This window comes from Benincasa hispida, chromosome 3 (genome assembly GCF_009727055.1).
Source record: "Benincasa hispida cultivar B227 chromosome 3, ASM972705v1, whole genome shotgun sequence".
NCBI lineage: Eukaryota > Viridiplantae > Streptophyta > Magnoliopsida > Cucurbitales > Cucurbitaceae > Benincasa > Benincasa hispida.
Window position 1 is genome coordinate 47984481 of NC_052351.1, and position 22969 is coordinate 48007449.

At 30.7% G+C, this 22969-nt stretch overlaps 1 protein-coding gene and 1 long non-coding RNA gene across 2 annotated transcripts in view; both read right to left on the reverse strand.

Moving 5' to 3' along the window:
- LOC120074567 overlaps positions 1-6573 on the reverse strand; it is a 20896-nt gene extending 14323 nt beyond the window's left edge. Inside the window, exon 1 of the long non-coding RNA XR_005481015.1 lies at positions 6249-6573. This is a non-coding gene — a long non-coding RNA (uncharacterized LOC120074567). The remainder of the gene's footprint in view (positions 1-6248) is intronic.
- Positions 6574-14090: 7517 nt separating this feature from the next.
- On the reverse strand, positions 14091-18761 carry LOC120074711 (alanine--glyoxylate aminotransferase 2 homolog 2, mitochondrial-like). The gene is made up of 8 exons (XM_039027930.1): positions 18405-18761; positions 17817-18047; positions 16883-17053; positions 15761-16084; positions 15385-15610; positions 15148-15261; positions 14453-14539; positions 14091-14325 (listed from the first exon to the last, which is right to left on the reverse strand). Exons 1-8 carry the CDS (start codon positions 18636-18638, stop codon positions 14282-14284), a joined length of 1431 nt encoding a protein of 476 aa, XP_038883858.1. The 5' UTR covers positions 18639-18761; the 3' UTR covers positions 14091-14281.
- Positions 18762-22969: the final 4208 nt, after the last annotated feature.

Below are 22969 nucleotides of genomic sequence, written 5' to 3' on the forward strand. Positions count from 1 at the left end.
TTGGGTTGCAAATGTTTTATTTGAATAACAAAGAAATACTTGAAAAATTTTGATTCTAAGACAGATGTTGGTATTTTCCTTGGCTATTCCTCTACTAGTAAAGCTTATAGAGTTTTCAATAAAAGAACTTTAGTAATTGAGGGATCTATGTATGTAGTATTTGATGAATATTGCAATGTTATTTCTAATGAGTCTATTATATAGTGATGTTTTAGAAGGAAATTTTGGAGATTTACTTGTTAGTGAAAAAGGCAAGGAAATTGTTTCAAGTAAGCAAGAGGTTAGCTTAATCGAAAAGAACGAAGTTGGTTCTTCATCCATGCCTAAAGAGTGGAGGTATGCTCTTCCATCCCAAAGAATTATTTTTGGTGATCCCAAACAAGGTGTGAAACTCGTTCCTCTCTTAATATGTTTAATAATTCTTGCTTTTGTTTCTAAAATGAACCAAAACGTTTTAAAGATGCCGAAAATGATGAATTTTGGATTTTAGTTATGCAAGAAGAATTAAATCATTGAAAAGTTTGGGATTAGTCCTTAGGTCCTTTCATGCTTCTATAATTGGAACTAAATGAGTCTTTTGAAATAAAATGATGAAAATGGAAATATTCATTAGAAATAAAGCTAGACTTGTAGCTCAAGGTTATTGTCAAGAAGAAGGAATAAATTATGAAGAGAACTTTTGCACTCGTTGCTAGATTAGAAGCTATTAGAATGTTGCTTGCTTTTGCTTCTTATAAGAATTTCATATTTATTTCAAATGGATGTGAAAAGTGCATTTTTAAATGGTTATATCATGGAGGAAGTTTATTAGAATAACTCCGGGGTTTGAAAGTTTTGATTTTCTTAATCATGTCTATAAGTTGAAAAAGACTCTTTATGGCTTAAAACAAGCTAGGGGTGTTCAAAAAACCCAGTAACCGACCAACCCGGACTACCCAACCCAAACAGCAAGGGTTGGGATGGGTTGGGTTAAAAATATTAAAAAATAATAAATTCGGATTTTGGTCTGGGGTTACCCCATTTCAGGGTCGGGTCAACCCGACCTATATATATATATATATATATATATATATATATATAAATAAAAGTTAAAAAAAGTCTAATTACAAATTAAAAAAAAAAAAAAACAGAACAGTGACCCAACCTGGCCCAACCCGGAAATTTTGGGTTGGGTTGGGTGAGTTGACCCTCCAAAAAAGAACTTAGGGTTCATTATTAGCCAACCGAATTTTTGGTTGGTCCACAAAAATCTTCCAACCCGGCCAATCCAAACTTTGTATACCCCTAAAACAAGCTCTAAGAGCTTGGTATGATAGACTTAGTAATTTCTTGCTTGAGAATGGATTTAAAATGGGTAAAATTGATACTACTCTTTTTATTAAGACTAAAGAAAATGATATGTTTTTTAGTACAAATTATGTGGATGATATTTTTTTTGTTATACTAATCCATCTTTGTGTGAAGAATTTTCTAAGTGTATGCATAGTGAATTTGAGATGAGTATGAATGGAGAACTTAGTTTCTTCCTTGGACTCCAAATCAAACAACTCAATGATGTATTTTCATAAGTCAAGAAAAATACACAAGGGATTTGCTCAAAAGGTTCAAATTCAATGAAGGTAAAATTACGAAAACTCCTATGAACACATCCACTAAGCTTGACAAAGATGAAAAGGTAAATGTGTGGATATAAAAACTTATAGAGGTATGATTGGATCTTTACTTTATTTAACCGCTAGTAGACCCGATATTATGTTTAGTGTATGTCTTTGTGCTAGATTTCAATCTTGTCCTAAGGAATCACATTTACATGCCGTTAAAAAGAATTTTTAAATATTTGCTTGGTACTATTGATTTAGGCTTATGGTATTCTAGAAATGTTGAATTTAATTTGGTAGGATATTCCGATGCGGATTTTGCGGGTAGTTTACTTGACCATAAGATACTAGTGGGACTTGTCAATTTCTTGGTAGTTCCTTAGTTTCTTGGTTTAGTAAAAAGCAAAAATTCGGTTGCCTTATCCACTACCGTAGCGGAATATATTGCAGTTGCTAGTTGTTGTGCTCAAATTCTTTGGATGAAACAAACTCTTTGTGATTTTGGATTAAAGTTTGATAATGTGCCTATATTTTGTGATAATACTAGTGCTATTAATTGACTAAAAATCCTATACATCATTCTAGGACTAAGCATATTGATATTAGGCATCACTTTATTAGAGAGCATGTGCAAAATGATAATATTACTCTTGAATTTGTAGGCTCTAATAATCAATTAGCGGATATTTTTACCAGCCTTTGAATGAAGAAAACTTTGCAAAAATAGGCTTGAGCTCGTATTATTCGTTGTGATACCTCTTGATTTTATAATTTTACTTGTTAAATCTTTTAGAAGGAATTTTGATAGGGGGAGATATGTTCATGTTTTTAATGGAAACATTTATGTAGTTCTAAATTTTTCTTAATTATTCTTTTTAATGATTCCAAAGGGGGAGAAGTTTAAGAAAAATATGCTATAAATTTGTTATGATTTTGATTGTATTAATTAGGAGGAGAATTTATTTTTTTGAGTGAATTTCAAGAATGATCTTTAGGTGATATGTTGAATTTTATTATGTGCTACATATAGTTTACATGTATTTCAAGCTATTTTTCTTGAATGGTTTGTATCATCAAAAAGGGGAGATGTTTGGTTTTTTGGCCCTTAATCTCAAATTAATTAATTAGATCGATTTTTTGATGATAACAAACTCAATTTTAATTACTGAAAATCTTAGTGTTTTAATATGTCCATAGCGTAGAGCTCGGAACAGCTATTCCAACACCCTTGAATCACTCAATTCGCGAGCCGGAGCTAAAACGAAGACGATATGACCGAAACAAATCTATAGAGAAAATATCGTAGTGGATGACGTGGCATAACCAGACCATTTGCATGTAGACATGTGGCAGCATATTGGTTGAATGGTGGATCATTAAGAGATTAACATATGATGAACTTTTGATTTTTGGATTCATTTAAAATAAAAAAAAAATTTAATATTATTTTATGTTTGTGTCTAATGGTTAGTTTTTTATACATGGTATGTTTTTAATTTTTGGATTGACTTTAAAGAGAATGAATTTAAAAAGAAAATGAATTAAAAGGAAAATGAATTTAATATTATTTCATGTTTGTGTCTAGCTGCTAGTTTTAATTTAATATTATATTTTGTTTGTATCTAACGACTAGTTTAGTTTAAAATCTCCATCATTGATTTTTCTTTTCCAAAATCCAATGATCCAAATTAATTGTGGTTTCTAAAAATTTTTCCATCTCTGTATAGACCATCTTCCTCTCCAAACTTTAAACCAACAAATTTTACATTTCATAATCCTCCAAAACTCAAATGTTCCATTGTTGCTCTCTCTAAGTTCCCAATTTTTTTTTTCTTTTCATCTTATTCTTGAGAGAGTGTTATTGTATTGTGAGGATAAACTCGTTGAGTGCTTAAACTTGTAAATCCACTATAGTGAGAGTTGTATTGTGTTCTTCAAAAATTCCAACATTTATAACGGTTTGATCCTAAACTGTGGAAAGAATTAGGTTTGCTCTTGAACCCGTAAAAGGAGCGGTGGTGTAACGGTTGGGCTCTAATCCGTGGAAAGAGTCGGAAAGATTTTATTCAAATTCTCAAGAGGCGCTTGGGGAGTGGACTCTAATCCGTGGAAAGAGTCGGAAAAATTTTATTCAAATTCTCAAGAGGCGCTTAGGGAGTGGAGTAAGTCGAGTTTGACAGAACCACTATAAAAATTACGGTGTATTCTTCTCTAACTCTTTCCTTTTTATTTTTGTAATTAATTTAAGCAATTTAGTGTATGTTTTAGTTTGTTCTTATTTATTTGCTAAAATTTGGTAGAATTAAAATATCACATTTTTTGTCATCTTATTTGTTGTATAATTTGAAATTTTCTTATTATTTATAAAAAGTGTATTAATTAGTTTAATTGGGTTAATTTAGAAAAAAAAATTAATTAAACCATGTTCACCCCTTTAGGGTTGCCATATCGATCCATTAGTAAGTTGGTCTTATTGATATCTACACCCCAACTTAAGATGGAGTGTTACAAAACATTGTTTAGTCCTAAGGGAATTTTAGTCTTTTACTTGGTGTCTAGAGTCTAGTGTTTCTGACCTATGGCTATTTATATTTGTACCGTGTAGTGTGTATAAAAAATCAATAAAAAAATTATCGTGGGTTTTCCTCCCTGACCTAGGATTTTCCACGTAACCTTGGTGTTTTCTCTTCTACCCTTTATTTTTCAATAGTAGGCATAATAGACAATTCTGGAGCATGGAATGAAAACATTAATGTGATTGAACAAAGTTTTATCTCTTACTTTCAGGACATTTTTTCTTCATCAAATCCTTTCGAGGAGACAAGTAATGCAATTCTTAACATAGATACCCCTAAAATTACTGATGAAATGAATGAAAAATTACTTAAACCTTTTATAGCAAAAGATGTTGAGGAAGCTGTCAATCAAATGTTCCCTACAAAAGACCCGGGTCTTGATGGTTATCTAGCCATTTTCTTTCAAAAATATTGGAGCATAATTGGTAAAAGCACAATCAATAAATGTCTAGATGTTCTAAATAATAGAAAGGGAGTTCGTTCTTTAAATAATACTCATATTGTTTTAATTTCAAAAGTCTCTAATCCTTCTCAAGTAGGAGATTACAGGCCTATTAGTTTGTACTTTATAAAATAATTACTAAATCCATCTCAGATAGACTAAACCCTATACTAAATCATTTAATTTCTTTTTGCACAGTCTACTTTTATACCAGGAAGAGCAATCACAAACTATATAATTCTTGGTCATGAATGTCTTCATTTCTTAAATAATAAAAGAAAAGGGCATGAAGGATATTCTGCAATCAAATTGGACCTTAGCAAAGCCTATTGAAAGAGTAGAATGCCCTTCTACAGGACTTAGATAAGGAGATCGTTGTCATCCTTATTTGTTTCTCTTTGTGGCTGAAGGTATATCTCTGTTAATGCAACAAGCTATCACAAATAGTTCTATTTCTGGTCTCAGACTAACAAACTTCTGCCCTACAACCTCACATCTTCCTTTTGCAGATGATAGTATTATTTTTTTTTATAGAACTAATGAACTTGATCTGATCAATCTTAAAAGGATACTATCAAAATTTTAATCTTCTTTTGATGAGAAAATAAATACTGAAAAATCAATGATAATTTTTTCTCCAAATATGAACACTGATAGAGCTACTTTTCTTTGCAATATTTTGGGATTCTCCCATGCTGACTCTCTTGGTCATTACTTACGAATCTCTATGAGTCTAAGAAAAGATAAATAGATTTCAGTTATATTCAAGAGAAAGTTTGGAAACCAATTCAAGGCTGGAAAATATCTTTCTTCTCCAAAGCAAACAAAGAAATACTAATAAAACGTATTGAACAAGCCTTTCCTAAAAAAATTATGCACTGACATCACAAATTCCTTCTCAAAATTCTGGTGGGGTTCTGAACAAAATAAAAGAAAAATACATTGGATGAAATGGAATAAAATGTGCCTTATGAAAGCCCTGGATGCCTAAATTTTCGAGATTCGGCAAGTTTTAATCAAGCGGTTGCCAAACAGGTTTGGAGAAATTTGGAGAATTCTAATTTGTTGGTCACAGATATCTTGAAGAATCTCTACTTTCCAAATAGTTCTAGCGGTAAGCCAAATTCTTCTGTTATTTGGAAAAGCCTAGGGGAAAAGATCTATTGGTTAAAGGTCTTCGCTATAGAATTGGGAATGGTTCATCTGTCCCGTTTTTCTATGATCCGTGGCTGCCATGCCCAAATACTTTTAAGCCTATTTGCTTTAATCCTTTAACAAAAAATTTAAGAGTTTCAGATTTTATTCTACCGAATGGAAGCTGGAATGAGAAATTATTAGATGAGTTCTTATTGAAAGACAATGTAAGGAGCATAATGAACATCCCTATTAATATCAACATCCCTGATAAATTAATACAGCATTACCTAAGACAGGATTTTACTCAATTAAATCGAGCTATCAAGTATACATGAAGACATACATAGAGGATGAATCATCAAGTGAAAGCTCCATTGCCAAAACATGGATGAGTATATGGGGATTAAATATTCCACCAAAGATCAAACATTTTCTATGGCGTGCAATTCACAATATTCTTCCTAAAAGAACTGAGCTAAGGACTAGAAATTTCACCTTTGTGCCCTATGTGTAATGAAGAGATAGAATGGATTGATCATCTTCTTTTTGAATGTTCAAGAGCATTTTCCATTTGGAGCTCACTATCAGACTGCCCTGGTATCTTTGAAAGCTTCAACCCAGCTTTTGATGGTGTATCCCTCCAGAAAAGCTTCATGAGATGAATTAGCTCCGATTGTCGTTGCATGTTGGGCAATTTGGTATGATAGAAACATTAAGAGAAATAATTCAAACAAGCTATATTTCGTAAATCCAAAAACCATTTCTATTATATTTAACCTGAAATGGAGCATACCTCATGAAGGCGCAATTAAGAGTTGTTTGTCGGGACTTCACTGGAGATATTTAAAATTTGTGTTATTTTAGGATTCCGTTATTATATATATATATACTTCTCACAAGTGTGTAAAATTTATTTAAATAAAATATTAAGAAAATATTAAATCAGGTGGATGGTTGTAAATTTTGTTATATATATAGTTTTTCACTATGTTTTTCTTTAGTTAATAGCGGATCTAAGATTTCATGTTAGGGAGCACAAATATATATATACCGTAAAAAATTTAATTCACAAACATCTTGATTTTTATTTATATATACAACTCCTAAATATTAAAAAATAGGTCTTTAAATTTTAGAATTTTTTGTTTTATAAATTTCTAAAATATCAGTTTAAATTAAATGTAGTTTTGTTATGTTAAATTAGATGTAATTTTAGATATAATGTCTATTTTAAGTAAAACAAATTACAAAATTATGATACTCATCATTCCCCGAGATATATAAGCAAAAGTCATTCAAATCAATTTTTGTAAATAACTTTATAAAGATCCAAAATTTTAATCCAAAATTTTTATAAGTGTACTAAAATTAATTTTTCTTGATATGTGTCTGTGCTAAAATTTAAATACAAAAAAAGGGAAACTCTTATGAATAAAAAAAAATTATAAAAATATTTACATTTTGTAGCAAGTATTTTAGAACTTTTTACTATTAAATATTTTTTATATTTAAAAAGGTAAAAAAAAAAACACTATAAATGAATTATATGAATAATTCCTTTAAATAAATAAATATATTATTTAAAACAAATAAAAAAATAAAATGAGATAATTATCTAATATTCAAATAGTCTGGTCTGGCCATGCCAATTTTGTCGTGTGCTTATCCATTGAAGCAAGGAAAATGATCAGAAATAATATTTTTAAGTTTTCACTTAATAAAACTAGCACACTTTTTGACAACTTGTAAGAATAGTTTTTATTAGTTCATCTCGGGCGAGATCGGTTCAGGAAAAAATTAACTTTTTCAAGATTGTTTTGGGCCTTCTCGGTATTACACATTGAAATTTGCTAAATTTTATGTAATCTTCCCAAATCTTGCCAAATCTTAAATTTTCTCCAAATTGAGTTATATTTACTAAATATTATATCAAATTATTACTAATTTTTTTAAAAATCTTTACTATAATTTCCATTTATACAATTATATGAATTTCCAAAATTATTTTCCAATTATCAAAATAGATATTTCAAATTGATTCCTTCTAAATTTTGGAAAAAATAAAATTTTGCGAAAATTGGGTAAGATTTGGTATATATATAGAATCTCGGTGTTGCCAAATATTCCATCGAAAAAGCTCAATTATATCAAATTCCAGTGTTAATTATGCTCGAGATTTCATCGAGAAAGTCTAAATATATAAAATCACTGGTGTTATTTTGCGGATTTACACCAACATCCACATAATTTTTTAAATTATATGGAATCTCTCCAAATCTTATATCAACTCTTATTTCAATATTTGTCAAATATGATATAAAATCTTGCAAATTTTACTTTCAATTTATATTCACACATTTTTGAATTTATTTAATGATTATCTAAACAATTTATCAATTATCTTTTCAAATTTCTCTTACGTTATATTTGGTAGTGTGATTTTTTTAATTTTATAAAGATTTGAGAAGATTACATAATATTTTAATTTTTTTTTTATCAAATCTGGTAATCAAGCCAATCTAGCGAGATATGGCCCAATATAATTTAGAAAAAAAACATAATTTTTAACTAAATCTCGGTGTCCATTCCGAGATGGACCAAGAAAAACTTTTGAACATTATATTTATTATCCTTTTGTTTCAAACATAAAATATTAGAATACAACACGTAGTCGGAGGTCGATAGTATAAGCACTATGTCAATTGAACTACGCTCTTGTTGACAAACCAATATGATTATTTTGAAAATTATTCAATTTTAACTTAATTATGAATATTTCTTAATAAGTCAATTGCAATCTCATTAATATGGTTGGGGTAGTTTAAACTTTTTTAAATTCATTTATTTTTTATGTTTAATTTCTTTGGCTATTTTTGTGAATGAAATGATGATTTGCTATTTTTACAAATAAAAAGTTAAAATTCGCTATTCTTCTTGTTAGTCCAAAAAAAAAAATGGATTATTAACTTAGAAAGTCTAGAGTTTTAATTATTACGATTATTAGTCTAGGATTTCAAATGACTCAACTATAGGGTTTTAATTATTACGATTATTAGTTTAAGATTTTAAGTGACTCAACAAATACATCTATTTATTATTTCAAGTTGCATTCTTAATTCCTTGTATATAAAATATAGTTATACTTCGTATTTAAACAAATTAATATCAAAATGTATTTCGTACTACAATTTTGATAACTGTTGACACACAAATTTTTTATTTAATGGATGTTCATGTTAAAAAACCGTCAATAAGACTTTCATTTACAACTTAAAATTAATTATTAATTTTAAAATACATATATTAATGGTTATAAAACGTCAATAAAAACACTTGTATTGATACAAAAGTACGTAAGTTTCTATCTTTCGATTATTTGTTGACGGACAAAATGTCAACAAAAGTTACCTTGTCAAGCAACGTCTGTCAACAAAACTAAAGAAGCCAAAATGACGTTGTTTTGCATTCTCCTTTTCCTAATCAAATTCCCATTCAGTGTTTACGTTGTTTTCTTCAACAAAAAACCTTGAACTTTCAGGGCCATCAAGCCTTCAAGTTCCAGCCGACGTGAATTGATTGCCAAGCCATCGTTGCTACCACCGTCGAACCAATCGTCAACAAAGGCCAAAATGATTATTATTTTGAACAAATTTGTGCCTAAACATAGTGTATATCAACGTGTTCAAAATCATTTTTATATGAACTTAAGTTCCTCCTGATCCAAATCCATCGAGTATTGAATCCATGCAACTTGTATTTAGAAGCGTTTGCATTTAGAAATTTGTATCTTTCAATATTTTTAACGTCAATTGAAGTATTGATATGATAATAATGCTTCAAGTTCCAACTGTTATAACGTCGAGCCGAAAGGTTGAGTTTGTCTAGAGGAAGTAGAGGAACAAGATGAAGCTATTCTATTCAATATGTAATAAGTAGGATTATGAAGGCACAAGTTTGCATTAAACAAACTCTTAACTTCATTTATTGAGCATTCAAGTTGGATTAATAAATGAATTTAAAGAGTTTATCCTCATCTTTATTGAGTATTCAAGTTGGATTAAATGAATTTAAAATCTGATCAAGAATCTAAAACGGGTTTAAAAATGAAAAATGAAACTCCTGTTTTGTAAGTATTGTTATTTATTATTTTTAGTTTTTGAAAATTAAGCTTATAAGCATTATTTTTACATCTAAATTCTTTTATTTCACTCCAAGAATTTTGACATTTTCTGACGATGAAAACCGTCGGCAAAAGTTTAAAAAACTGTCAGTAAAACCTATCCCGATGGTAATCCAATCGTGGCAAAATCATTGGAAAAGCACCGTTGGGAAATCTTTTCCGACCCAAAAAAGTCATGTCGTAGGGAAAAAAACTTATGCCGACGATTCCTTTTGGGGTCGAGATAAGTCATTTCTCCCGACAGTAAAATTAAATTACAACTGTTGGGAGAAGTCAGCTTATGCTGACGATTTTTTTGGTTGTCGAGATATTGTTACTTATCCCAATGCTTTCTGTACGATACTACCATTGACAAAAGTTATCATTGAACTATTTTATGGTGAAATTACACTTTTTTCGACCCCTAGGCCGTCGAGATATAAGTTATTAACTTATTTTCTTTATTTATTATATTTTATATTTGTCCTTTTTTTTAACAAATGTCATTCTTGCTTGAATCTTACAAATATCAAATAAACTATAATAATTTTACAAATAAACATGTTTGAATTTTAAATATTTGTCAAGTAAACAACTACTAATACTATTTGTCTTAAATATAACATAACATCCACAAATCCTTAACTCTAAAATAACATTACATAATAACAAACTACTTGTAAAACACAATTCTACAATTTAACTAAGCTTGTTGGGAGATTATCTTCAACATAAATCTCGAGATACCTACAAAATACAAATTTAAATAAGTTTAATGCTCAATATACCATATATCAATCTCAAAATAAATATAAAACTTAAAACTCAACTAAGAATATTAATGAATTGAAACAAACCAACTTGAATTTACATATTTCAATCTCAAACTCAATATAAAACTTAAAACCCAACTTAAACTTAATCATAATTATACATTTACCCCTATACCAACTTTAAATCCAATATAATTAGTTTACTACGAAAGTTGAAGAGCTCACACCTAGCTCGATTTATCTTTCATGAGCTGTAAGACCTACCATTGTTCCTATGCAAACAAAAATATATATGTTATACAACAATACTTAAGTTGTGAAATGAAAAAGAATATTATATTTACATGATTATTCCGTATCATTAAGATGATTTTCTTATCTTACTTAATTATTATCTTTCACTGTGCAAAACAAAATAAACAAATCAAGACATATACAATACTACAAACTTACAAATCAGGAGAAGAGAAAGTACCAAATATATTGTTGGGCAATCGCTATGAATATATATCTACACTTTCATACACACATCAATTACCAAATATATTGTTGGGCAATCGCTATGAATATATATCTACACTTTCATACACACATCTATTACTAATGCAGCAACAAAAAAAAGTCAAATCACACTGAAAAGTGAAAGAAATAAACAAGTAGAAATTAAATTCACACTCATCACGAAAAAATATTAAAAGAAAAAACAAAGCGATAAGCGATGAGCAAAAATTACTATAGATCAAGTAGTTTTACAAAGGAATTCCGGCATCAATTTCTACGCAAGCAAGAACGTAAATCAACAAATCAACAAAACAAAAACATGAATTATTAAGCACAAAATAACTCAATCAACAACAAGCATAAAAATGTATAAGCAATAATAAAATAAAGCGATGAGCATATAAATGTGTGTGTTTGAACAGAACAACGACCAAAACAAAGGGATAAGCAAAAATTACTATAGATATCACCAAAATCATAAAAACTCACTGGAAAATCGTCAGAAAATGTAACGATGAGACAGAGAAGAATCAGCAAGCAATAATAACTGCGGAGATAGATTAAAAAGGAAAAAAAGAGAAGGAAATGTAAATGATAATGGAAAAGAAGAAGAAGAGACCGAAGATGGGAAAGGTCACTGGCGGCGAACGACAAACGACAGAGAGGAGAGGACGGCGAATGACGAACGACGAGGAAGAGAGGATGGTGAACTGACAGTGAACCACGACAACTGTCGTCGAACGACGATCTGTGTGACGGTTGATCTGTGCGAGAAGGAGAGAAACGAATATTTGGGGTTAGAGAGAAAATGGTCACAGGCGGCAGGGAAAATGAGGGAAAAAATTAGGGTTATAATTGACCCTCTCCCGACGGTGGAAAAAATGTCGAGATAAGTAGTTACTCCCGACAGTTTTTTGGGTTACCATCGGGAAAGCTCTAAAAAAATTCTTAATTTTTTTTTTTAAAAAATGGTCTTATCCGAACGACTTAAAAAACCGTCGGACTAAGTACGCACTCTCGATGGTTGTTAGAACGTCCGATGGTATAGAATCCGTCGAGCTAACCAGGATCTCCCGATGGTTGTACCTACCACCTTCGAGAGAACTTCAATAAAAAATGCTTATATTTGTTTTAAAATTGACCCTCTCCTGGCAGTCATACAATCGTCGGGCGAGGTCGGTTCTCCCAACGATATTTGGGTTACCTTCGGGATAACTAATTTATCCCAACCCTAATCAAACATTCGTCAGGAGATAATTTAATCCCGACGCCTCAGTACAAGCGTCGGGAAAAATGGGTTATCCCGATAGTTTTTCTTTCGTCTGAAAAAGTTTTGTTAGGAAAAACTAAAATTCTTGTAGTGTTTGTTATCTACATTTTACCCATATTTTCAAAACTTAAACTTAATATTAAAAACTAAAAAAGAAACTAGTTTTTAGAAACTTATTTTCATTCATGGAATTTGACTAAGATTCAACTCTTTTACTTAAGAAAGATATAAAACATTATATGAAATTGAGAGGAAATAAACATAATTTTAAAAAATCAGATGGTTATCAAATTGGGCCGGAATAATTCATTTTTATTTTTGTTTTTTTAAAAAAAAGTTTTGTTAGCTTTTCTTACTATCTTTTATAATCATTTTCATTTTTTTTAATTAAGAAACAGTAAAATTCGTAGTCAAATTTAAAAAACAAAAACTACTTTTTTAGGCTCCCTTCATTGATTATTTGGTGTGAAAATTGAGTTTATGATTAAATAAAGCTTTGAACCACAAATTTGTTGTTTCGTTATTTAAAATAAAAAGTAGTCTTTTAGGCTCTGTCTGGTAACTATTTCGTTTTTTGTTTTTGGTTTTTAAAACTTCTATTTTCTCCTCATCTCTTGATTTGCATCTTTATTAAGTACAATGGTTGAATTCTTACCCAAACTAAAAAAAAAAAAAATTAAAGTTACTTTTTTTTAGTTTTCAAAATTTTACTTGATTTTTTAAAGCATGGGTAAAAAGTAGATAAGAAATGAAAAAATTTGAAGGTGGAAGTAGTGTTTATAGATTTAATTTTCAAAAACAAAAAACTAAAAATTAAATAGTTACCAAACGGAACCTTAAAACTGGCTTTTGTTTTTTCGAAATTTAACTAAAAATATATTCAATCGTTTGTTTAAAATAGGTAAAAGTTATGATAACGAAATGGTGAAAAAACAAGCTTAAATTTCAAATACAGGAAAACTAATAAATTTCAAATAGTTCGTTTTACTTATGGCGCCTGATTGTACGCTAACTTGTATACCACAAAGCGTTTTGAAATAGAAGATGGTCATTAGAGTGAAAATTGGCTAATCGAGAGAAAGATTCAAAGAATCCAAGCCAAAAGGAACAAACAAATAAAGCTCAGAATTTGAGTTGAGGGAGCGTCTCAATGCTGTCAAGACTATTGAGATGCTCAATATGGTTCATTCAAGCTTATTTATCAGAGAGTGCATTGCCATATGGAAAGTAATGCTGCAAGTCCTCCGTCAAAGTTGTGATATATGCTATAAACACTACTTTTACCTTCAAATTTTAAAAATAAAAAAATTATTTTTATTTTTGAAGTTTGGCTAAAAATTTAACCATTATATTTTAGAAAATTATACTTTATAAGGATGCAAATCAAATAAATTAGATTAACTGAGATTATATTTTCAAACAAAATAAATTCTCCAGATTTTTCCTTCTACAGGTTTTCATTTGTTTAATTTGTTTCTAAATAAAATTAGATGTTAGTATTTATGGTGATTAGGTGAATTAAAAACTAATTATGGCGATACTCTTGACTCATTTATTATATTAAAACTTGATACCGTCACAGTTGCAATATTGCACATTGAAAAATAACGAAACAAAAGAGAGATAAGCATGCATTTCAAATAAAGAGGCAACGAGGTGTTGACTCATATATGCCAGGGAAACCAAGTAGAAATCTACAGAGTTATATATTAATACTTCTTATAACACAGCCTTGATATAAACAATGAGATTCTATACCAATTTACTAGCCCTGTGTTTATGATGATATGCTTGCTTATTCTTCATAATGTTTCCTTCTGAAATTTCACATCTTAGACATTGTGTAATCCATTGCATCCACAAGGAAATCTGTAACCAAAAACTTGCACAAATCAGATCTCTCTCCACACTTAACTAGGCTTCGTAAGTATCGCACTTAAAAACACCTTGAAAGTTATTCCAAACAGGCTTTCAGAGAGTCGAGAAAACAAAATACCTGCATCTTCCTTAGTGAAGCAGAGGGGAGGAGTAATTCTAAACACATTGCCATAGTATCCACCTTTCCCAATCAACACTCCCAATTCTACGTTCCAGAGTATAGCTTCATTAATAAGAAAGGACTGAAGAAAAATATACAGATAATGGAGATGAATAAAGGAGGGTTCGTTTAAGTCTCGTTTAGTAACCATTTTGTTTTTTGGTTTATGTTTTCGAAAATGAAACTTTTTTTTTTTCATTTTCTTATAATGGTTTGAATCTTTCATAGGTACTAGAGTTGAATTCTTAACCAAATTCCAAAAATAAAAACAAGTTTTTAAAAACCATTTTTCTTAGCTTTTAAAATTTGATTTGATTTTTTAAAACACTGGTAAAAAGTAGATAACAATGCAGTAAATTTAGAAGTGGAAGGAGTGTATATCGACTTAATTTCTAAAAACTAAAAACTAAAACCAAATGATACCAAACGAGGTATTAGTAATCTTTCCACTAATAATCAACCATGTAATCAGTGAATATATTATCTTGTTAATGTTTTGCAGTCTATAAATATTTAGTATGGCTAACCTTTCATATGGTATTAGTAATCCCATACTGTTGTATGGAATCTTTCCACAAATAATCAACCATGTAATCAGTAAATATATTATCTTGTTAATGTTTTGCAGTCTATAAATATTTAGTATGGCTAACCTTTCATCTGGTCCATTACATGCAATGTTTCAGCTTTTGCAGGCGTTTTCAGCTCACGATCAGTAACAAGTTCAACACCTAGCATCAGTCCTCTTCCCCTCACATCTCCAATAACTGCACGGATTAAAATAGGTAATGTAATCTTCAACAAACAACCAAGCAATTTTGGGTATATTATGAAAAACCATTTTCTTCCAACATTATTACATTGAGAACATTTGTTTGGAGATATCTTACTTTCATGTTTGGCCTTCAAAGCAGTGAGTCTATCTTTCAGATAGGTGCCAACGACAAGGGCGTTCTCTTGAAGCTTTTCCTTCTCGATCACTCTCAAAACAGCTAGTCCAGCCGCAGTACAAACAGGGTTTCCACCAAAAGTATTGAAATAACTGCTACGAGTCAATACCTCAGCTATCTCCGGAGTGGTCACTACAGCACCAAGGGGAGTACCATTGCCAATGCCCTATGTAGAACAGAAAGGGAAAATTTTACTCACTCCATGCATTCACATGGATAAATTCTTTAAAACTCAAGGACGCAGTTGTACTGTCTATAGAACAGGTAAAGTCGTCCACACGGGTAAACTCTAACTTAAAGGGAAGAGAAAGTTAACCTTTGCCACTGTCACTATGTCAGGAACAACACCTTGGGACTCAAATCCCCAGAAGAAGCTCCCGGTGCGGGCGAATCCTGCCTGAACTTCATCGGCAATACAAAGGCCTCCTGCTTTCTTTATGGACTTATACACCGCAGGCAAGTAACCAGGGGCTAGTTCAACGATACCTCCAACTCCCTGTATTGCTTCAGATATAAAAGCACCAACTTGACCAGAAGTTCCAAACTCAATCAAGTTTTGCACATCTTTTGCATACATCTCGCCGTCTGCACCAAAGACACCTCTGTATGGATCTGGATTCAAAGCATGATGAACTCCACTCTGTTTCCATAATTAGCAATGTTGTCAAACAATCATGCTTATGATAATTGGTATATGTTGTGTTTTACTGCTGAAGTAAATTTATGGAAGTTCACCCCCTTGAGTTAAAAAGAACAATTATGCTGACGACTGACCCATGCCTTATCTAGTTATCTTCAACTAACAGATAAGGTGGGCACAGATGAAATGGAACGTATTTCTCAATTTTTTAGTACAACAAAACTGACAAGCATCTAAACTACACGATGATAACAACGAAATTGATACAGAACAAAGAGAAAAATAAACATTTTCCCTACATTTTGTAGAGAACCACACCTTCGGGTAAAATAAAGAGAGCAATATTTGGTGAAATTCAACCCTATATGTACCTATCTTTATGTATTCTATTATCATCATACATATAAAAATTGAATTAAAATATTTCTAAAAAAAAAAAGTAAGAAGAATTTGTTATGTGGTAGATTATGATTGAACAATTTGATGAAATGTACAGAGATAACTCTTATTCGAGATGCAACTAGATATTTTTCAACAAAAAGCAATTATAATCCTAACCACATCACGTTAATATATGGAAGTGGAATGTCAATAAGTTTCCAAAAAAGGGATACATAAAAAAGTAAAACTAAGAACTTAAAAACTGAGCAGGCGGGAAAAGCAGTAAAGCACAATCAGAAGCACTTCGGCCTAAGGACCGTCCAATTTGCCTAGTTAACAACCAATCCCTCCCAAGTGTCCAAAAAGAATTTGCATTCATAAAAAAATGACATAAGAAAAGACAGAGGAAACTTATACCTGTATGACATTGAATTTCCAGATACTCTGTGCAGTGGCCCCCATGGTCCCAGCTGCATTTCCATGATAAGCATTCCTTAGTGATATTATGTCGTGGCATCCAGTGTAAAGTCTAGCCATCATTATTGCAAGTTCGTTGGCTTCTGTCCCAGAATTAGTGAAGAAGACCACCTAAGTAATACAATCAAATCGGAAGCTCCAAGAGTTATTTAAATATTCAACTTTCTTAACTATAGTGGATCATCATTATTATGAAACAAGAAATATAGACCCAGGATTTACCAATAAGTGCAATCCTACTGATACTCATCTTATTCTTCTACCTAATATCCAAGTGATTATTTTTTCTTTTTCCCCTTACGTAAATGCACAATAATTCAGACTCAAACCACATGGCTGTTGTCTTATCTACCCAATAATTGTAACATTAAAAATAGAAAAGAAAAGACAAGACGAGCTAACTAAGTAAAATAAATAAATAAATAAATAAAGCAAGTAGTTCATCTTTACTTTAAATACTGTATTTTCATACTGCTGGTGATATAAAGAGGCTGAACATATCAAGATTCCATACATTATATAATATGTTATTGCTTAATTTTTAATACGTATATATGTGCCACACGGCTCTTGTTTTAGCATCTACGATTCATTGAACTACGACTGTAAATAAGACAACTCAAAAGCTTGTTTGTATCTTAGTTAGCCCGGCTTCCATTATAAATTATGTGATTTATACTGATTTGTAAAAGAACAAAAAAAAAAAAAAAAAAACAGTGTTAAAGTGGGCATAGCTTAACTGTCATCATATTTTTGCGACTAAGAGATTTTATGATTGAATACCCATCCAAAAAACAGTGACAGCATTAGTACTATTCTCTTTTCTATTTATTACTAGTTTTCTACCAGTTGAGAAACAAAAGCACTAGCGAACCTTAAGATTTCCCGGTAACTTTGAAGCCAGAGCTTCAGCAAAATCAGAGATGGCTTGATTAAGATACAGAACAGTGGAATGTTGTAGGCGCTTAGTTTGATTGAGGATCGCCTCCACCACATCCGGGTGACAGTGACCACAACAAACCGTCGCGATTCCGCCAAAAGCATCCAGATATCTACGCCCTTTGTCGTCGAACAAGTATTGCTTCTTTCCATCTACCACAAGCAACTATCAAAACGAAACAGTCCAAAAAATTCAGTCCTCCCGATTAAACACGCAGATACATGAACAAACGTGTCAGAAACCAAATTCAAATCAAGCCGATTACTCTCTTACGGAAAAAAGAAAAACAAGCAAACATAGCGTTGGAAATCAAAACAAATACAAAGTTTACGCAATTACAATACCTAAATGAAGGCAAAACGAAAGCAAGACTCAAATTAGATAAGTAGAAGATAATTAACCATTCGAAATCCGAAGAAAACAAAATGAACAATCCTAATTCCTAAATTCCTAAATTCCTAAATTCCTATATTCCAATCCAATCATCCACACGCACGCACACATCTAAGCGAGGATTCTGACCGGATTCCGGTAGTAGTGACATATTGAAGGGTTGAGGAACTCCTTGCGCTTGGCGAGGATCTGATCGGCGGAAGGGCCGTTGTAGGGGGGAGGGGAGTAATCGAAGGGGGGAATAGAAGGAAGAGGGACGTCATTGTGAAAAGAAGGGTGATTGTGAGCGAGTTGAGAGAAGTAACGGAGGCGAGAAAGGGATTTGGACGGCGAAAACAACCTCCGGCGAATGAAGCTCTGCATTGAAGCGAATCTTTTGGTTGTTCTTCTGTTGTCTTCTCAAATTCCAAGAAATGTGGCTGAATTAAAGGCAGAGAAAAAACAGAGTGAACTGTGAAGGACGAACAAAAACAGGGAACGCTTATATATAGGCAAATAAGATGGTAGCAGCGTCGTGACGTGTTTTTTCATTCCTTTATTAGATCGGAGTAGGAAAGCAACTACCAATTTTATCATTTTAAATTTACTTTTTAATATATTCTTATTTTACTCCATAATACTTTTTTTTGGTTTTATTTTTTAAAATTTTGAGTTTAATTTTCATTTTCATCCATAAATTTAAATACTTTACAACTTTTTGTTAAAATTTTGCTAATGTCCACTTTGGTCTTTACCATTTTTTCGATTAAATATATTTAAATAGGTATGATAATTAATGTATGGAAATTAAATATATGTATTTGATATACCAATTCTGCATATAAAAACCAAAATTAAATAAATTAAATGTAAAAAAACAATTAATATAGTCATAAATTTAATTTAACATTATTTAGTATATTGTATTATTTAATTATTTAATCACTCAAGATAAAAACAAATGAACATTTTTATATCAAACATTAACTCATCATCATTAAATTATTTAATTCAATAATGAAATTTTATATTAAATAGTTAAGATAACAAAAACTATTAATCATAAATGTATTAGGTTCCATCCACATCTTTTTCTCTAAGGGTCAAAAGTTTGATCCCCATCCATCATCGTTGTACCGAAAAAGTTCTCCTTTCTTAGGAATAAATATTTTTATCAATTAATTAAACTATATTTTTGTTCCTCATTTTCGAGGAATAAAAATCTCACTTTTATGGAGGATGTTAGAAAACCTACATTAGAAGTTTTAAAATTAATAATTATATCTTCGATTTTAAAAATTGAAATGATGTAAAATAAATAAAAATATCAAAAAACGATCTTAAATTTCAGGACAAAATCTGTGAAATAAACTAATCCTAAATATCATATCAAATTAGTTTGTCATTATGGACAAAGTTTAACATTTACCGACAGTGAAGAACCAAATTGACAAATATTAAAATATAAGATACCAAATAAAAAAATTGGAACAATAGAAACTAAATTGAAAAGACACGCCAACATTAATATTTAAATCTTATTTTTAGGTTATAATATATATATTATATGGGTTAAATTACAACTTTGGGAGTATTTTCCCTCTTCTTAAGATTCCTATCTTTAATTCTATTGGTTCAACCTTTTAGAAAAAAATTCTATTGGTTCAATGTTTATCCAAACACTTGAATTTTTTAACAACCCGCAAAGTAATTCTTAAATAATGAATCTGGTAGTATTATAAATATTATAATAATAAATAGATGTTCATTACTTAGTGTTCAAATGCTATGTGTCTTCATTCATGTTGTCCATGTGTTGTAGTAATTCATGTTTGTCACTCTGCCTATAAATAGTGGCCTTTAGTGGATCTTAAAATGATATACCCATTGGTGAGAAATCCACACCAAATTCCACTAAAATTTTTCATTGTCCAATTTTATAATTTTAGTTTTTATTTATTATTATTATATAAAAAAAACATTATTATATTATATTTTTTCATATCCGTGTTCCCGTGTGCTCTCAATTTCATAACACGTTATCAGCACGAGCTCCTATCGTTTCTTCCGCTAAAGGTAGGTCGATTTTTTCCTCTTCGTTATAATTAATAAATTAAATGTTATTTTGCATATTTAGTACATATTAAATTTCTAATATAAATATAATATTTTGTGATAGTGTTATCATGACAAACCTTACAAAATTAGAATCCACAGCCTTTGACATTAATGGAGATAATTATTTATCATGGGTGTTTGATGCCGAAATTCACTTGGATGCTATGAACTTGGAAGAAACAATTAAAGAAGGAAATATGACATCCAATTAGGACAAAGTAAAAGCTATGATTTTCTTTCGTCATCATTTCCACGAGGGATTGAAAATTGAGTATCTTACAATAAAAGATCCCCGTATCTTGTGAAAAATCTGAAAGAGAGGTATGATCATCAAAAAACAGTCATTCTTCCTAAAGCTCATTATGAGTGGATGCACTTGAGGCTACAAGATTTCAAATCAACTCTGCATTATTTAAAGTGCATTCAAAATTGTTGTTATGCGAAGATAAAATTACTGATGTTGATATGTTAGAGAAGACATTTTCTACATTTCATGTCTCGAATATGCTCCTGCAGCAGCAATATCGAGAGAAAGATTTTTAACAGTATTATGAATTAATTTCATGTTTTCTCGTGGTCGAACAAAACAACGAGTTATTGATGAAAAATCATGAATCTCGACCAACCAGAACGACAACATTCCCTGAAGTAAATGTTGTGAGTTTTAATAATAATCGTGGTCGAGGTCGTGACCGTAAAAGAGAAAAAATAATTATTATTTTCGTGGTGGTTGTTTTAATCATTTAAATTTCAAAAGAACCATACAAAATGATGACTACAAAGAAAAAGCTCCACATGATAAAAGTTTAAAGAGTGTTGAAAATAAATGCTTCTGATGCGAAATGACTGGGCATTGGTCACGTACCTGTCGTACATTAAAACACTTAGTTGACCTCTATCAAGCCTCCTCGAAGGAAAACGAGAAAAATGTGGAAGCAAGTTTTGCATAACAGAATAATGACATATTTGATCCATCCCACACGACAAATTTGGATGTGACGGACTTCTTTGAATTTCCTGAAGAGAAGATTGGCGCATTAATGGAACATCAAGTGTTTCTTTTGATTTTGAGAATATCTGGACTTAATGTTATTGTTTTCTTTTACCTATCTTCATGTTTTTTTTTAGTAACTTTTGTATATTTTAAATGTTGTTTTTCTTATTGTAATTATTTTCTTTTAGTGAAGAAACATGAATCATTTTCATATATTGGGTGTTTAAAAAATGAGCAAGATCTATGTCTGGCAGACAGTACATCAATACACAATACTTACAAATAAAAAATACTTTTCCAAATTGACAATGCTGAAAGCAAAAGTAAATACAATATCAGGTTCCGCAAACTTGATCAAAAGTTTTGGAAAAACAAATATTATTTTTCCTAGAGAAACAAAATTTACAATTGACAATACATTATTCTCTAGTCAATCAAAGAGAAATCTTCTAAGTTTTAAAGATATATGTTGCAATGGTTATCATATTGAGATTGATAGTAAGAATAATGTGGAATATCTATAAATCATATCAACTATCTCAAATGAAAAACGTATATTGGAAGAGTTTTCTGCTTTATCTTCTAGATTATATTATACCTATATATGAGTAATTGAAACATATGCAACAATGAACCTAAAGTTCATGAATCCAGACATATTTACAATTTGGCATGACCGATTGGGTCATCCAGGATCTATAATGATGAGAAGAATTATTGAGAATTCAAATGGACACCCATTGAAGAACCAAAAGATTCTTCAATCTAATGAATTATCATAAGATGTTTACTCTCAAGGAAAATTGATAATTAGACCATCACCAACTAAAGTGGGGACTGAATCACTTGTAGTTTTAGAACGAAATCATGGTGATATATGTAGACCTATTAACCCACCAAGTGGACCGTTTAGATATTATAAATAGGTGGTCACACGTGTACTTATTATCAAGTTGAAATCTTGCATTTGCAAGATTACTTGCTCAAATAATTAAGTTAAGTGCACAATTTCTTGGTTATACAATTAAAACCATTCGTCTTGATAATGCTGGTGAATTTACATCATAAGATTTTGATAATTATTGTATGTCAATTGGGATAAGTGTTGAACATCCTGTAGCTCATGTTCACACAAAATGGTTTAGCAGAATCATCCATAAAATGTTTGCAATTAATTATAAGCAAGACCATTACTTATGAGAGCTAAGCTTCCTTCATCTGTATAGGAACATGCTCTTTTGCATGTAATGTCACTTGTATGTATTAGGTCAATAACTTATCATAAGTACTCACCATTACAATTAGCTTATGGTCATGAGCCAAATATTTCCCGAGAACTTTTGGATGTGCAGTATATGTTCCAATTGCTCCACCACAACGCACTAAGATGGGTCCTTAAAGGAGATTAGGAATGTATGTTGGATATAATTCCGCATCAATTATTAAATATCTTGAGCCCCTAACGGTTGATGTATTTACTGCACGATTTGCTAATTGTCATTTTAATGAGACAAAATTTCCAACATTAGGGGAATTAAGAAGTTGGAAAAAGAAATTACATGGAATGCATCATTATTGTCTCATTTAGATCCCCGTATAGATT